Source organism: Pyrus communis, chromosome 1 (genome assembly GCF_041283825.1).
Source record: "Pyrus communis isolate YQ-2024b chromosome 1, ASM4128382v1, whole genome shotgun sequence".
In the NCBI taxonomy this organism is placed as follows: Eukaryota; Viridiplantae; Streptophyta; class Magnoliopsida; order Rosales; family Rosaceae; genus Pyrus; species Pyrus communis.
The window spans coordinates 6,447,815-6,461,792 of NC_142565.1; the positions used below are offsets into that span (position 1 = coordinate 6,447,815).

General features: G+C 37.3%; 1 protein-coding gene across 1 annotated transcript; it reads right to left on the reverse strand.

The window, feature by feature from the left end:
• Positions 1-3,208: 3,208 nt before the first annotated feature.
• On the reverse strand, positions 3,209-4,963 carry LOC137719707 (uncharacterized). The gene has a single exon (XM_068458747.2). The coding sequence runs from the start codon at positions 4,266-4,268 to the stop codon at positions 3,447-3,449; it is 822 nt and encodes a 273-aa protein (XP_068314848.2). The 5' UTR covers positions 4,269-4,963; the 3' UTR covers positions 3,209-3,446.
• Between the last annotated feature and the right edge of the window lie 9,015 nt (positions 4,964-13,978).

Below are 13,978 nucleotides of genomic sequence, written 5' to 3' on the forward strand. Positions count from 1 at the left end.
TAAAACTTTGTGAAACAAATTAATCAACAATCATACGAGCAATCAAACTGAGTAGTACTAAAATTAGAATACTGAAACCTACTTAAATTTTGAAACAAATTGTGATGGTGTGAATAGTTTTGAAACAGATTGAGGGATGAGATTGGGGTAAAATTGAAATATGGCATGGGGAGAATTTAGGATTTGAGGAATTGGGAAATTGGGAAATTGGGGATTGAATTGGGGAATTGGGGATTGGGTGAAGACTTAGCCAAAACGGGTCTTTTTGGGCCAAAGTCCCAAAAAAAAAAAAAAAAAACCTATCTTTTTTCTTCTTTGTGAAAACGTCATCGCAACACAACATTGAGCCATACCAACCTTCAACTTCGAGGGTCCTAGAAAATTTCAAGCAAGAATTCGAATCAATGAAGAGATCTGGGAACGCCCAGCAAAACGCCTCAGGCACGCCTCGACCATGTCTAGGTGAGTTTAAGTCTTTTTTCATTGATAGAGGCATTTCTATCACCTCCACCGCCTCATCTCCAACGGCGCCTAGGTGCATTTTTAAGGGTAGTATTATCCACATACTTATTTTTACCTCCAACACACCCCTTTCAATTTTCAACATGCAGTGGGTGGTAAATTTATTTTTCGAAGTGACTTGGTCTTTAGCATGTGATTAGCATTTCTATCAATCATCATCTCACGTTTTTAACTTTCTATCGACTAAGTCCTTATGTTCATTAGTTTCATTAGTTGAACCATAAAGTTGTGAAATAAAAATTCACTGCTCTACTTGTTTTCCCTCCATTCGTCTTTGCTTTGTCTTATTCGAATACCTAATAAAAAGAGAGTAGTATATGAAATGACAAAAAAAAAAAAAAAAAAAGGGTAAATTTTTTTCTTGATCTCTGTGATGAGAATCGATCCCTGTGGTGAAGTTTGTTATCAATCATAATCCATCCAAATTGAAATTTCTGTCAAATTCTCATCCACATGCAGGGGTAAAAAGGTCATTCCATTCTTTTTTCTTTTCTTTTTGGTAATTCCACTTTTTTATGATTAATAAAAAAAAGAAGGATTTAGATCTTGAATTTGGACGCTTGACTCTCTTGAAATAAGGAAGTCTGATAATATGAACCTTGTAATTTTATTGTTTATTTATTCTTTTATTGTAGTTCTAAAAGTTTTTAAAATAAAAAAAATGTATGACCATATGGCGCTTTACGATTGGTTGATGGAACAATAATAACGAAAATAACAATTTTGCCCCTACAAATGACAGAAGAATAAGGAAAAATCCAATTTGAACTATATTTGATAATGAATTTCATCACAGGATTACAATTAATAGATTTTTAACCACAGGGGGTCTATTTAAAAGTAGGATATTACCACAAGGATCACAAAAAAAAATTGGCCAAAAAAAGAAAAAGAAAAAGTATAGTGCAAAAGATTAATTTCTTATAAAAAATAAATAAAAGGGTGATGGCGGAGAGATTAATAATTTGGTCTAGTTTTATACATCTTGTGTTGGGTGATTAAAAAGATAGATATAATAAAATATAGAACTGCTTCCAAGGCAGATTATTTCTAAGGTAAGATTTTCTTGTAAAGATAATGATTGTAGCAATGAATTAAGATTATGTCATTTAAGGAAGGGGTGTGCTATCCACACACCCCATTTTACTTCTTACACATCCTTTGTTAATTTATGTCCTTTGATTTTTTTTCAAATCATCTGATCAGACGGTTGAAAATTAGAAGGGTGTTTGAGAAGTAAAAAAAGGTGTGTGGATATCACGTTTTTAAGGAAATGAGAAAGTGAATGAATCAACATAAAAGTAGAAGAAGGGGAAACTCATACTTTTTCGATTTCATGTGTTAGTAAGCACGCATGAAAATTAAAAATAAATAATTCTCCTAATCATATTTTAGTAAACGTAAAAAGTTTGAGAACCAAACGATGAATAAATACGTGTGATTTTTTTCTTCGTATTTGAGTACGTATACATTGGAGGGTCATGATTTAAGCCACGAATATGTCAGCACAGAAGATTACAAAGGGGTCAGTAAAAAAGCAAGAGTTGCACCTTTCGGCAAATTCCCACAAGTAACCTTCACGGGGCAATTTGCTTCTCTTTGTTGTTTGGGAAAATGCCCAAAGACATCACCTCACAGGTGGTAAGGTAATGCTTTCTTAATCGGTTACTTGTCAACTTGCTAATTCTATGTTTTTTTAGCTGAAAAAGGGTAAATCCGTGTGTAATCTTATCCACATTTGTAGTAAGATATTGAACTAGACCTCGAAATTGAGACTGACCAAAACAAGTGGCATAAACATGCCAGAAAACATTGGATGGCAACAATGAGTGTTCAAAGGGTGGGAATGACTTCTATGAAACGAGATATTTCTGCGACAGGGAATGGTTTACATACAATTTTTAGGCCTTTTACTGTAGGCTAGAAAAAGTGATGGTGATATCAATATATTGAATTCATATAGGAATCACACTTTTACAGTGGGTCGGAAAATTTGAGTGTGATACTAATTCATTGAACTCATGAATTCAATATATTAGACTCAGAGTCCAATATATCAAACTTAAGAGTGTAGTACTAATATATTGAACTCACACTAATGTAGCAGTCATGTTTAGAAATTAAACGCAAAATACCTAATTTCTATATATAAGTATCACACTCACTTAGATCACTGTGGACGACCTTACCGTGTATATTTTTGGGTAAAAATACAATGTTAGGTGTTCAAAGTTTCTCACATTCATTATATTATTGGTCCAAACCACTAAAGTGGTGTCTTAGAGGTGCATGTAGATCTCACTCCATTGTAGCGGCATACTAAGCAACCGTGTGTTGCGAAGTCTATCATTTTATTGCGATGATATTTCAAGTAATTACATATTAGCATATCGTATAATTAGCTTGAAATACTAACACATTTTTACGTGGAGGAAGACAAGAACACCAATTCTGTAGCATCATCACTCACAAGAATATTACAGGTATGAGACAACTCAGGGAAGGAGTAGGATTCTCCCCCCACTTTTTTTTTTTTTTTTTTTTTTTTTCCTCCCATTTGAGCGGTCATGGTTAAATTACATTAACATCAAATTACATTAACATTTTATATTAATTTTTTATATAAAAATAAAGACAAAATAGAGAATGTAAGAAGAGTTAAAAGAATCATAATCCTCGTCAAATATGAAGACTAAATAAAACAAAAGAACTTCACAGTCAGAGGTACCCCACTTACAGAAAACCCCATCTCTCACCATCATGTTCCTGAAAATATGTCCCCCCCCCCCCCCCACCCCACTAAAACTCATTACATTCCAGGGTTTTCTACATTAATCTCTATTACTAATCAAATTTAACAAACTATCCAAAAATATAATTAAAAAAAACAAAAAAATTCATAAAAAGATTGGTTCAGGAAAACTCTAATGTAAATTGGGTTTCCTCCCAATTGTTGATCTGGGAAGAACCTGTGAAGTGCTTGACGAATGGCACTCTTCTTTGTTCTTGTCAATAATTATTGTGATAAAAGAACCATCTTCCTCAACATTTCCATCAGTTTTCTGAGCTTCTTCCTTCAACTTTGCTCTAAGTTTCTCCTCAGCCATCTGCAAGAACTTGAATTTTGGAGGAGGAGAGGACCTCAGCCTGTTGAATTCTGCATCAGTTTTTGACTCAAAGTGTGGGTTGAATCCCTGCTGAGGAGTGAGAGGAGGTGTGAAAAGTGTTGGAGAACCAAGAGGTGTCAGATATGGAGTCTCAAAATCCACAAGCAAATCACTCAGACTCTTACTCCTAGAACCCTTCTGGCTCCTCCCCCTACCATCCTCTGACTGTTGCTCCAAATCCTCCCTTGTTTCCTCCACAATTGTGAATAGATGCCTTGGGGGGGCCCCACCAGCATTCTGCAGCCTCATGAGCTCAGCATCCAAATCATCCTCCTCATACGATTTGCGCACCAGATTGTTGCTGTTGCATGGCTCATGGACAAGGGTTTCTGACATTCTCAATGAGGCACAGATATCTGTGGGGTTTTGTGAGGAAGTGCAAGTGCTTCTTCTCCAGCAGAACATGTAGAAGATTTCCTTCTGTGGGCTGCTGCTGTAGCCATTGTCAATCTCTCTGTTGGTAAACCTCTTCTTCCACCACAGTAAATAGTAAAGCTCTGCAATCAGAGCTAAGAAAAGGCATCCAAAAACCACACTTAACCCAAGTCCCACACTGCTCAAAGATTTCATCTTTGTCATCAAATCTCATCAGAAAGCTACTGATTTCACATCAATACTACCCAAAAAAATAAAAATAAAAAGCAAGCTCAAATTAACCACAGTTAATTTTGGGAATTGCCCAATTCACCAGAAACTCATGAAACTAAAGGGAAAGGTTAATTTTCTGGGAATTTCTGAAAAAGTTCCAAACGTTTCCATGAACACGGGAAACCCAAAAACCCAGATAGTGGGAACTCAGTAACTAAACACTCCTTACCTTGCTTGCTACTTTAGGGGAAAATAAAATTGCCCAAATGCCCAATGGCTAAAAATTCTCTCAAAGGCTTTATCTTTCTGAGAAAATCACCCTTTAAATCATGAAGCATGATGACAAAAGTGCTTTTGAAACCCACTAATACAATTTGCCCACCCGGACGTGGATAATCACAGAAAATTGGCAAATTGCAGAGGATTAAAACAAAGAAATTACAAACAAAATAACTGGGAAGCTCTGCAAAAACAGCAGTAAAAATGCAGAGGAAGAGAGTCGGAAAATAGGCAAATATGGGCCGAGAGGAGAGGAGAGGAGTGGCGTTGTTCGAGGGAAATTTCACATGGTAACACAAAGACAAAGAAAGTGACTTGTCGTTTTTTGTTAGATGCTAAATCTGCTCACGGGAAAAGCAGCTTTTTTCATATCTCAATTTGCAAAATTGGGGGAAAACACTGAAATATTATTTATATAGAGCAAAACTGGCTGTGCGATTGATTCTGTCTTTGACTCTGACTCCAAGGCCAAGTGGTTGTGATTAAATCAGAACTTGGTTAACGGTTCAATAATTAGCGGGGCTTGCAGAGATTAATCTTCTGACAAATGCATATACCCTTTCCTCTTTTCAAGAACATAAATTATTCTCAGGTCCAACTCCATATGCGTCCTATGAAAAGAAGCCTCTACGTTGCGTTGTATTATTAAATTAGTACGTTACATGTGAATTTGTTTCATATAAGTTATTTTTATATTAAAGAGTATTAAAATATGGGTTTGATTCAATTAGACTATATTGTGTTTATCTTCTACAATTGTCACTGTCACTTAGAAATGTTGTTTTGCACTCTTTCATACGTATTGCTTCTAATCTGTTATGAAAAAGAATTACATGCGATCTTTTTAGAGTGCTAGTGCTAATAATACCAGCATCTTAACTGATGGTCATGGACTAATGCTTGTCGAGATTCGTCATGCAGGTAGTTTCGTCACGGCAGTTTCTCTCTTAGGGGAAAGACTCACAGAGACATTTCAGCATTTTTCTAGTCACCATCATGTGATTCACCAACGTAATAAATCAACCATTATTTTTAGTGGTTTTTTTTTTTTTTTGGGGGTGGGGGGGTGTTTCTATAAGTAGACACGTTATTTTCAGTATTTAATGGAGGTAAAAAAACTCATGAATATATGTAACCTTCCAAAATACTTACATGTGATGTAACAGTTATATAAAGGATGATATTAGGGAAACTAAATTTTTAGAACATTTTCTAGAGATCACACGATGTGATGATTGATAGTTAGGCTATTTTTAAATGCTTTAAAGAAGAAGTAAAACCATTAACAGGTACATATTATGTGGTTTACAATTACAAAACAAGGTCTAAAAATTTACTCTCAAACATTTTTGTTATATGAATTGGGGACTAACTACATCTTTTAACCAATTATGGCACCCTGGAAGCTGGATTTACCAGGACTCTTGTTTTAACCATTTTTTCATGTTTTGGGTTGATGACCTACAAATTGGGGGGCCGTTTTATTGCAGCATCCTATTCAAACCCATAGAAACAGCCCAACATAAAGCTCAATTGAGCATTCACCAATTTAGAGGAGGATTCTCTATCCTTCTATTCTCATTCTTTTCCATCCCCTCATCTCATATATTGTTTTTTGTCTTATTATTTCTATAAAAAAAATCAATATAAAATGTTGACGTGGCTTAACCGTGACCATTCAAATAGGGCATGGAAGGGTAGAGAGTTTAGGAGGGTAGATAATCTTCCTCCTACCAATTTTCCTGGCTCTATCATTACATCAATAATAAGACAACCTCACTATCACATCCTATAGCTTAGATCGCATAACTACAATGATGGGATGGTCCAGTAGTTGGGAATCAATTTTAAGCCCGTATTTCATGCGATACGCCATGAGTTTGATTCTTGTCGCTGGTGAATCGTACAACGACGGCCAGAGAGAAGCTGAAATGCTTAAAAAGAAAAAACTATTGGCTCTTAAGGGCTCAGAAAAACTTGAATAATGGTGTCCAACTACGTCATCTATTAGGGCATCCTCACATCCTATATTTTGTTTCTATTTAACTATACATCATGCTAAACCATGTAATTTTTTTTAACAAACGATATTATCTACAACTGTGCCTTTTTTTTTGTTGTTGCAAAATTCTTGACCATCATAAGACCATTCCGGCTCACCGAACCCCGAAACTCTACAAATGTTGAACGACTACCGTCTACGGCGTTGCACTGGCCCGACAAACCGGGCAAGTCGGATGAGAATAGAGCCACATGTTAATGCATGGAACGTGAAACGAGTGGTTGCACTCCGGCAAGGTACGATAATTTTCGCCTTCTTCGTACTTGCCTAGGCACAAGGCACACGTGCCATCTCGGACCAACTCTAGGCCCACAACCTTTCGACACTTCTGTTGGGCCAAATTGGTTTGGGCTTCCAAGCTGCTTACTGCCGGGGCCTCATGCTGTCATGCATTACAGGACCCGCACGACGCCGTGTCAGTTCTTCTTGGGGGATTTTCCGGCCACTGAAACATACACCAATGCAGATCATCGCAAGCCCACACAGGCCGAAAGCAAGTAGAAAATCCAAGGGTTCAGACGTTAACAAGAAATTCATGGTAAAAATTGGAGCTTCAACTTTGACGCGGGCTATGAAATGGCTAAAATGGCCATTGGAATTATATAGAGTAGGCGATTATAACAAGGGTACCATTGTCTTATTCTGTGCCTAATTTGGTCGCTAAGCACAAAAAATTAATGTCGAGTCCTATGCAGAAAATTGTATTAAGGAAGTTCATCCATCTAACACTAGCTGTTTTCACTTCCTGGGTTATTCACTTTTTAATTTTTATACATTATGAATACAATGATATATTTACACAGAGAGGTGATAGATTTGAAGTACGTCACACATAATGAGTAACCGTAATCATTTGGTTAGAAATTTTATTGATGAGAATCAAACATAAGGCATTCTACTTAAAAGTAAAATATATATATATATATATATATATATATATATATATATATATATCATGATTTGTGTGTTAAGTGAAATTTTCAATTAAGTATTAATCAGTTAATAAGACATTACCTGCTTGTTTGGACTTACCTCACAATGTTTTTAAGGGAAGTTGAGGTTCTACTATGAAATTAGTTGACAGCAAGTAGTTTAATTTCTTATAAGTCAATTCAAGGGGCATCCTCCTATCAATGTGAAATTCATTTTCAGTATAGCCTTTCATGTGGGGCGAACTTTTTTGTATTTTGTATTAATATTTTATTTATTTTTTATTAGTGGTTGACATCAGCCTTGCGTCACTGCACTTGAGCCTGTGGATTTCTGCCTGATGGAGAGCCCGAGCTCGCCTAGAGCCCAACCGATTGGACTGGGCTAGAGCCAATTGTTGGGGGATTGGGGCATTAAACAGCTCATCACCAAGTGGATTGCTCAACGCTGGAAGTTCTCTAATACCATGAACAAGTTGAAGTTTCACTATAAAATCAATTGGTAATATAGAGAGTAGGTAAATTTCTCATAAGCCCATGAAATGTCTCTCATCTCACCAATGCAGGATTCATTCTCAATAGTTTCTCATAATCTGAATCGATTATTTTTTTAGTCATCATCGAAAACTTATTCCTGTAATATTTCAGTCAAACCAAAATTTTAGTCATCTCTTGTGACAACTAAACAGACGAACATTTTACTAAACATAATATTGTTGATAAACAGTAAAAGTTTAGAACAATAATTAAGTGGCTTAATGAATTTTTATAAGTATAATATTTGAACGAGTCTATTAACGACTCAAACGAAATCAAAGTGTGAAGTGAGCTCAATTAACTAGTTAATGCTGTATTAACACACCAAATTTGTTAGGGTTTATCCTAATATCGAACTCCAAATTCCCCCTGTATCAACCACTCTTATCTCCTTTTAGTCAATGATTATTGATAAGATTCTCAATTAAATAACATCCATTGGTGTCAATTCAATAATTACACACCCAATGTGGATTAAACAAGGGCCGAGATACGGCCTCCACAGAAAAAACGTATCGACTGATGGGAAGGTGTTATCCATGACAAAAATGACAGCTTCTTTCTTTCTTTTCCTTTGGTAACATGGAGCATAAACAATCATATTTCTTCTTGGCCGGATGTTTGAGTGCTTGTAATTAGGCTCTTTAGTGGAGGGTTAATGAACCTTACAACCCCAGTTCGAATATAATATAATATTAAACAATTGATTAATGATATTCTAATTTGTTCAGTGTTGTTTAATCTTTTACTGAGTGAACTTCTGGAGATTAGATTAATACAACGACGAATGTGTCAACTACATCTAGAGCTACAATCACAATGAATTTAGATCTGCTGCATAAAGTGAAAAGACTTGGCTAAACCAAAAACCATCAACATCATTAAACACAGTTTAGACTACATATTCTCACAACAAGAGAGATTAAAAACTCGCACAACAAACATATTGAGTGGCTACCGTTGAATATATCTCTTACATTGAAAGTTGGGAAACAATATCGGTGTGGTTAGTACCCGTCTCTTTGAATATTTGACATGGTATTATAGCAAGTTTGATTGTGAATCTTTGTTGTGCCATGACCGATTTACCACATTTAATGTAAGACCATGCTTCTACGCTTCATGATCGAGGAGGGATTGATTTCTTGTGTAGCCCATTATATAGTGTTCCCACATGGGAGTGTGTCGAATATGTCGCACATGGAAAAATTAGAAAAATAAAATACAATATATAAGTGTATAATTTCACTCTTAATACAACTAAAGCCTTTGGTGTAAAACCCCCGCACGTACCATCTTATGCAAGGATTGTAGGTGGCAAGATGCTGAATATATGACAGCTACAACTTATTTCGATCGAAGGTTTGTTCAAAGTGCAAGCTATTTGTTTCCTATGAATATGAGCGACTTTTAAACTCACTAAAATAATCAGGCAAGACTCAAGAGTATAATTAAGAGTAGACGAGTGGATGTCTCTTTGAAAATTATTTGAAAATTTGACAACCACAACTTATTTCGATCAAAGATTGGTTCAAAGTGCAAGCTCCAAGATGAATGGTTTTAAAGGCACAAGTAATCAGATGGTGATGAGAGCCAACAAGTGATATCAGGTACCGTTTGGTACGTGAGATGAGACGGAACGTAATGGGACGAGGCGTTCCGTCCCACGTTTGGTGTGCCAATTTGACTGGGACGAGTCGTCCCGTGGAACAAATTTTAATCATTTTTTGGTTCCATCTTACCTCCCTGGAACGACTTGTTCCAGCCCATGGGACACAATTTTATAATTTTTTTGGACAACAATACCCCTCCTCTTTTTCATTAATTCCACTGTCTACCCTCCCTCTCTCTCGTAGCCTCCCTCTCTTCAAACTCAATCCCAGCAAACCCATTCGATGTTGATTATTGGCTCAAACAATAAACAATTGATAAATATCTGGTTTCTGCTACTTTTGCAGTGGCATGGGTTGGCATGGGTTGGCATACAGCATGTGGGAGAATAACAAAAACAGATGTTCTTTTGTGGTGGCATGCGTTGCCATCTGCTGCATGTGGTAGACAAACAAAAGCAGATGCTCAATGCGTTGGCATCTGAAGACCTTTGGCCTTTGGTTCTCTTGAGAAGTCATCTTATTCGGTTCTATAAGAAGAAGCTGGAGCAGCCCAGATAGATACGCAGAAGAGAAACAGCAAGAAACCATTCGGTAGAGAGAAAGAAAAAAAATCCTCTCAAATTGTTTTGCTTTGTATTCGATATTTTCCCTTCCTATTGTAAGTGTGTGAGCTTGGGTTATTCGGGTCTTTGGGAAATTGAGTGAAACACCATTGTATGTTCTCATTGATTATAGTAGAATACTCCGTCGTCTCCAAACTGGATGTAGGCATTGCCGAACCAGTATAAATCTTGGTGTTCTTGTTGGTATTGTTTCATTTATCTGTTATCAGTTTCTAGGGTTTATTATTTTTCAATCACACTTGTTGAAGCTTCCGCACAACAAGTGGTATCAGAGCCCAGTTTTTCGACTAGGGCTTTGTTTTTTTTCGTGGGAGTGAAGAAAAAAAAAAAAGGGAAAATTTCTTGGCGCTGCATTCCCGTGAATAGTGTCGAAGAAGATGGCTGGAGATGAAGGTGAACCTGTGAAGAAGAAGGAGTCGGCAACTACATCCAACAGACACCAAATTGCTACTACAAGGTTAGAGGTTGATAAATTCAATGGCTCTAATAATTTTGGTATGTGGCAATGTGAAGTTATGGATGTCTTGTATCAACAAGAGTTGGATATGGTTCTAGAAGAGAAACCAGAAGATATTGAGGACAAGCAGTGGACGCGAATTAATCTTCATGCTTGTGCTGCTATTCGATCATTTCTTGACAAGGAGTTGAAATACCCGTATATGAAGGAAACTTCTGCCAAGGAGTTATGGACAAAATTGGAGGAAAAGTATATGACCAAGAGCGCAGAAAATCGGCTCTTCCTGAAGAAACGACTCTTCCGTTTTCAGTATAGTCCAGGTATTTCTATGCATGAACACCTCAATGATTATAATAAAATACTTGCTGATTTAGCAAACCTTGATGTGAAAATTCCTGACGAGGACAAGGCATTATGTTTGTTAAATTCATTGCCTGATGATTATGATCATTTGACAACTACTTTGTTGTATGGAAAAACCGAGGTGAAACTTGATGAGGTGTCTGCGGCATTGGTGAATCATGAGTGTCGAAAGAAGGAACTAAAGACTCACAATTCACAAACCGAGGCACTTGTTGCAAGGGGTCGAACAGTGGAAAGAAAATATGTGAAACGGGGAAAATCTCGTTCAAAGTCACGAGGGAAGTTTCCTGCTAAAGATGAATGTGCCTTTTGCCGCCAAAAGGGTCATTGGAAGAGAGACTGCCCCAAATTGAAGAACAAAGAGAAGGAGAAAGCGAGTCCTGAAGCAAATATTGTAAACCAATGAGATAATGATCTCGAGTTTGCTTTGGCTAGTTCATCTACTAATGGTCACTCCAAGGAGTGGATTTTGGATTCAGGTTGCACCTATCATATATGTCCCATTCGAGAATGGTTTTCTAGCTTCGAGGAGCTGGATGGTGGAGTTGTTTTGATGGGTAATGATAATGCCTGCAAAACACAAGGGATAGGCAAAATCTGTTTGAAGATGCATGATGGAACAGTCAGAGAATTAAGTGATGTTCGGTATATACCGGATATGAAGAAAAACCTTATCTCTCTGGGAGCTTTGGAATCCAAGGGTCTTAAGATCACCATGAAGAGTGGAGTTCTTAAAGCTGTGTACGGGGCACTGGTGGTGATGAAAGGTATAAGACGAAATAACTTGTATTTCTTGCAGGGAAGTACAATTATTGGTGGAGCAGCCATAACCGAAGCTATTGACGATAGCACAGACACCACAAGGTTATGGCATATGCGTCTAGGGCATGCTGGTGAAAAAGCGTTGCAAGGATTGGTGAAGCAAGGCTTGTTGAAAGGTGCAAAGGCATGCAAATTGGAATTCTGTGAGCATTGTGTGTTTGGTAAGCAAACTAGGGTAAAATTTGGCACTGCTATTCACCACACTAAAAACATTCTTGATTATGTTCATACTGATGTTTGGGGACCTTCCAAGAATGCATCTTGGGGAGGTAGCCATTATTTTGTCTCCTTTGTTGATGACTTTTCTAGAAGAATATGGGTGTACACCATGAAGCGTAAAGATGAAGTCTTGAAAATATTCCTGAAGTGGAAAAAGATGATTGAAACTCAAAGCAATCGAAAGATCAAGACTCTCAGATCAGACAATGGGGGTGAATATAAGTCTGATCCTTTCTTGAAAGTCTGTCAAGATGAGGGTATCGTGAGGCACTTTACGGTTAAGGAGACACCACAACAAAATGGAGTGGCGGAGTGCATGAACCGTACGTTGCTTGAGAAAGTCTGGTGCATGTTATCTAATACTGGTTTAAGCAAGGCATTTTGGGCTGAGGCAATCACTTATGCAAGCCATATCATTAATCGATTGCCAGCTACTGCAAACGAGGGCAAAACGCCCATGGAGGTATGGTCTAATAAACCTTGTACTGATTACAAGTTCTTACACATATTTGGTTGTTCTGCTTACTATCATGTCAGAGAAAGCAAGTTGGATCCTAGAGCAAAGAAAGCTCTATTTATGGGCTTTAGCACTGGCGTGAAGGGATACCGACTCTGGTGTCCAGATGAGAAGAAATTTGTTGTAAGCAGAGATGTGACCTTTGATGAGGCTGCTATGGTTAATCAGAACAAGCATGAAGGTGAAACTGAAACAACCGAGACCATGAGTAGCTCAAAGCAGGTGGAGTTACTGAAGACTCCAGTTGTTCTAGTAAGGTCTAATGTTACAAACACTAGTCCTACAGTTAATCATGATGATGAGGACGAGGATGATGAAAAGGAGGCACCTACCCAAGAGCCTCCACAGCAACAAGACTATATTGCAACCAGAAGATCGAGAAGGGAAATTCGAAAGCCTGCTCGATTTACTGATATTGTGGCATATGCACTTCCCGTTATTGAAGATGATATTCCATCCACCTACAAAGAAGCTGTCATGAGTTCAGAGTACGAGTTGTGGAAGAAATCTATGGATGAGGAGATGAAATCTCTTCATAAAAATAAGACTTGGAAGCTGGTTCAGTTACCAAAGGGGAAGAAAGAAATTGGTTGTAAATGGGTGTATGCCAAAAAGATGGAATCTTTGGGAAAAGATAATGTAAGATTCAAAGCCAGATTGGTGGCTAAAGGTTACTCTCAGAAAGAAGGCATTGACTACAATGAGGTATTTTCTCCTGTAGTAAAACATTCTTCTATTCGTATTCTGTTGGCTTTGGTTGTGCAGTTTGACCTTGAGTTAGCCCAACTTGATGTCAAGACTGCGTTCTTACATGGTGATTTGGAGGAAGAGATTTACATGTCCCAGCCAGAAGGTTTTAAAGTTGCTGGAAAGGAAAATTGGGTTTGCAAATTAAGAAAAACATTGTACGGCTTGAAGCAGTCTCCAAGGCAATGGTACAAGCGATTTGATCGATTTATGATTGGGCAAAAGTACACAAGAAGTCACTATGACCATTGTGTATACTTTCGCAAACTACAAGATGGAACCTTCATTTATCTACTTTTATATGTTGATGATATGCTTATAGCATGTAAGAGCAAAGTGGAGATTGAAAGGTTGAAAACTCAACTGAGCAATGAATTTGAGATGAAGGACTTGGGAGAAGCTTGGAAGATACTAGGTATGGAAATTGAAAGAGATAGAGCAAAGGGCAAGATTAGTTTGTGTCAAAAGCAATACTTGAAGAAGGTACTACATCGTTTCAGGATGAATGAAAATTCAAAACCGGTTAGTATACC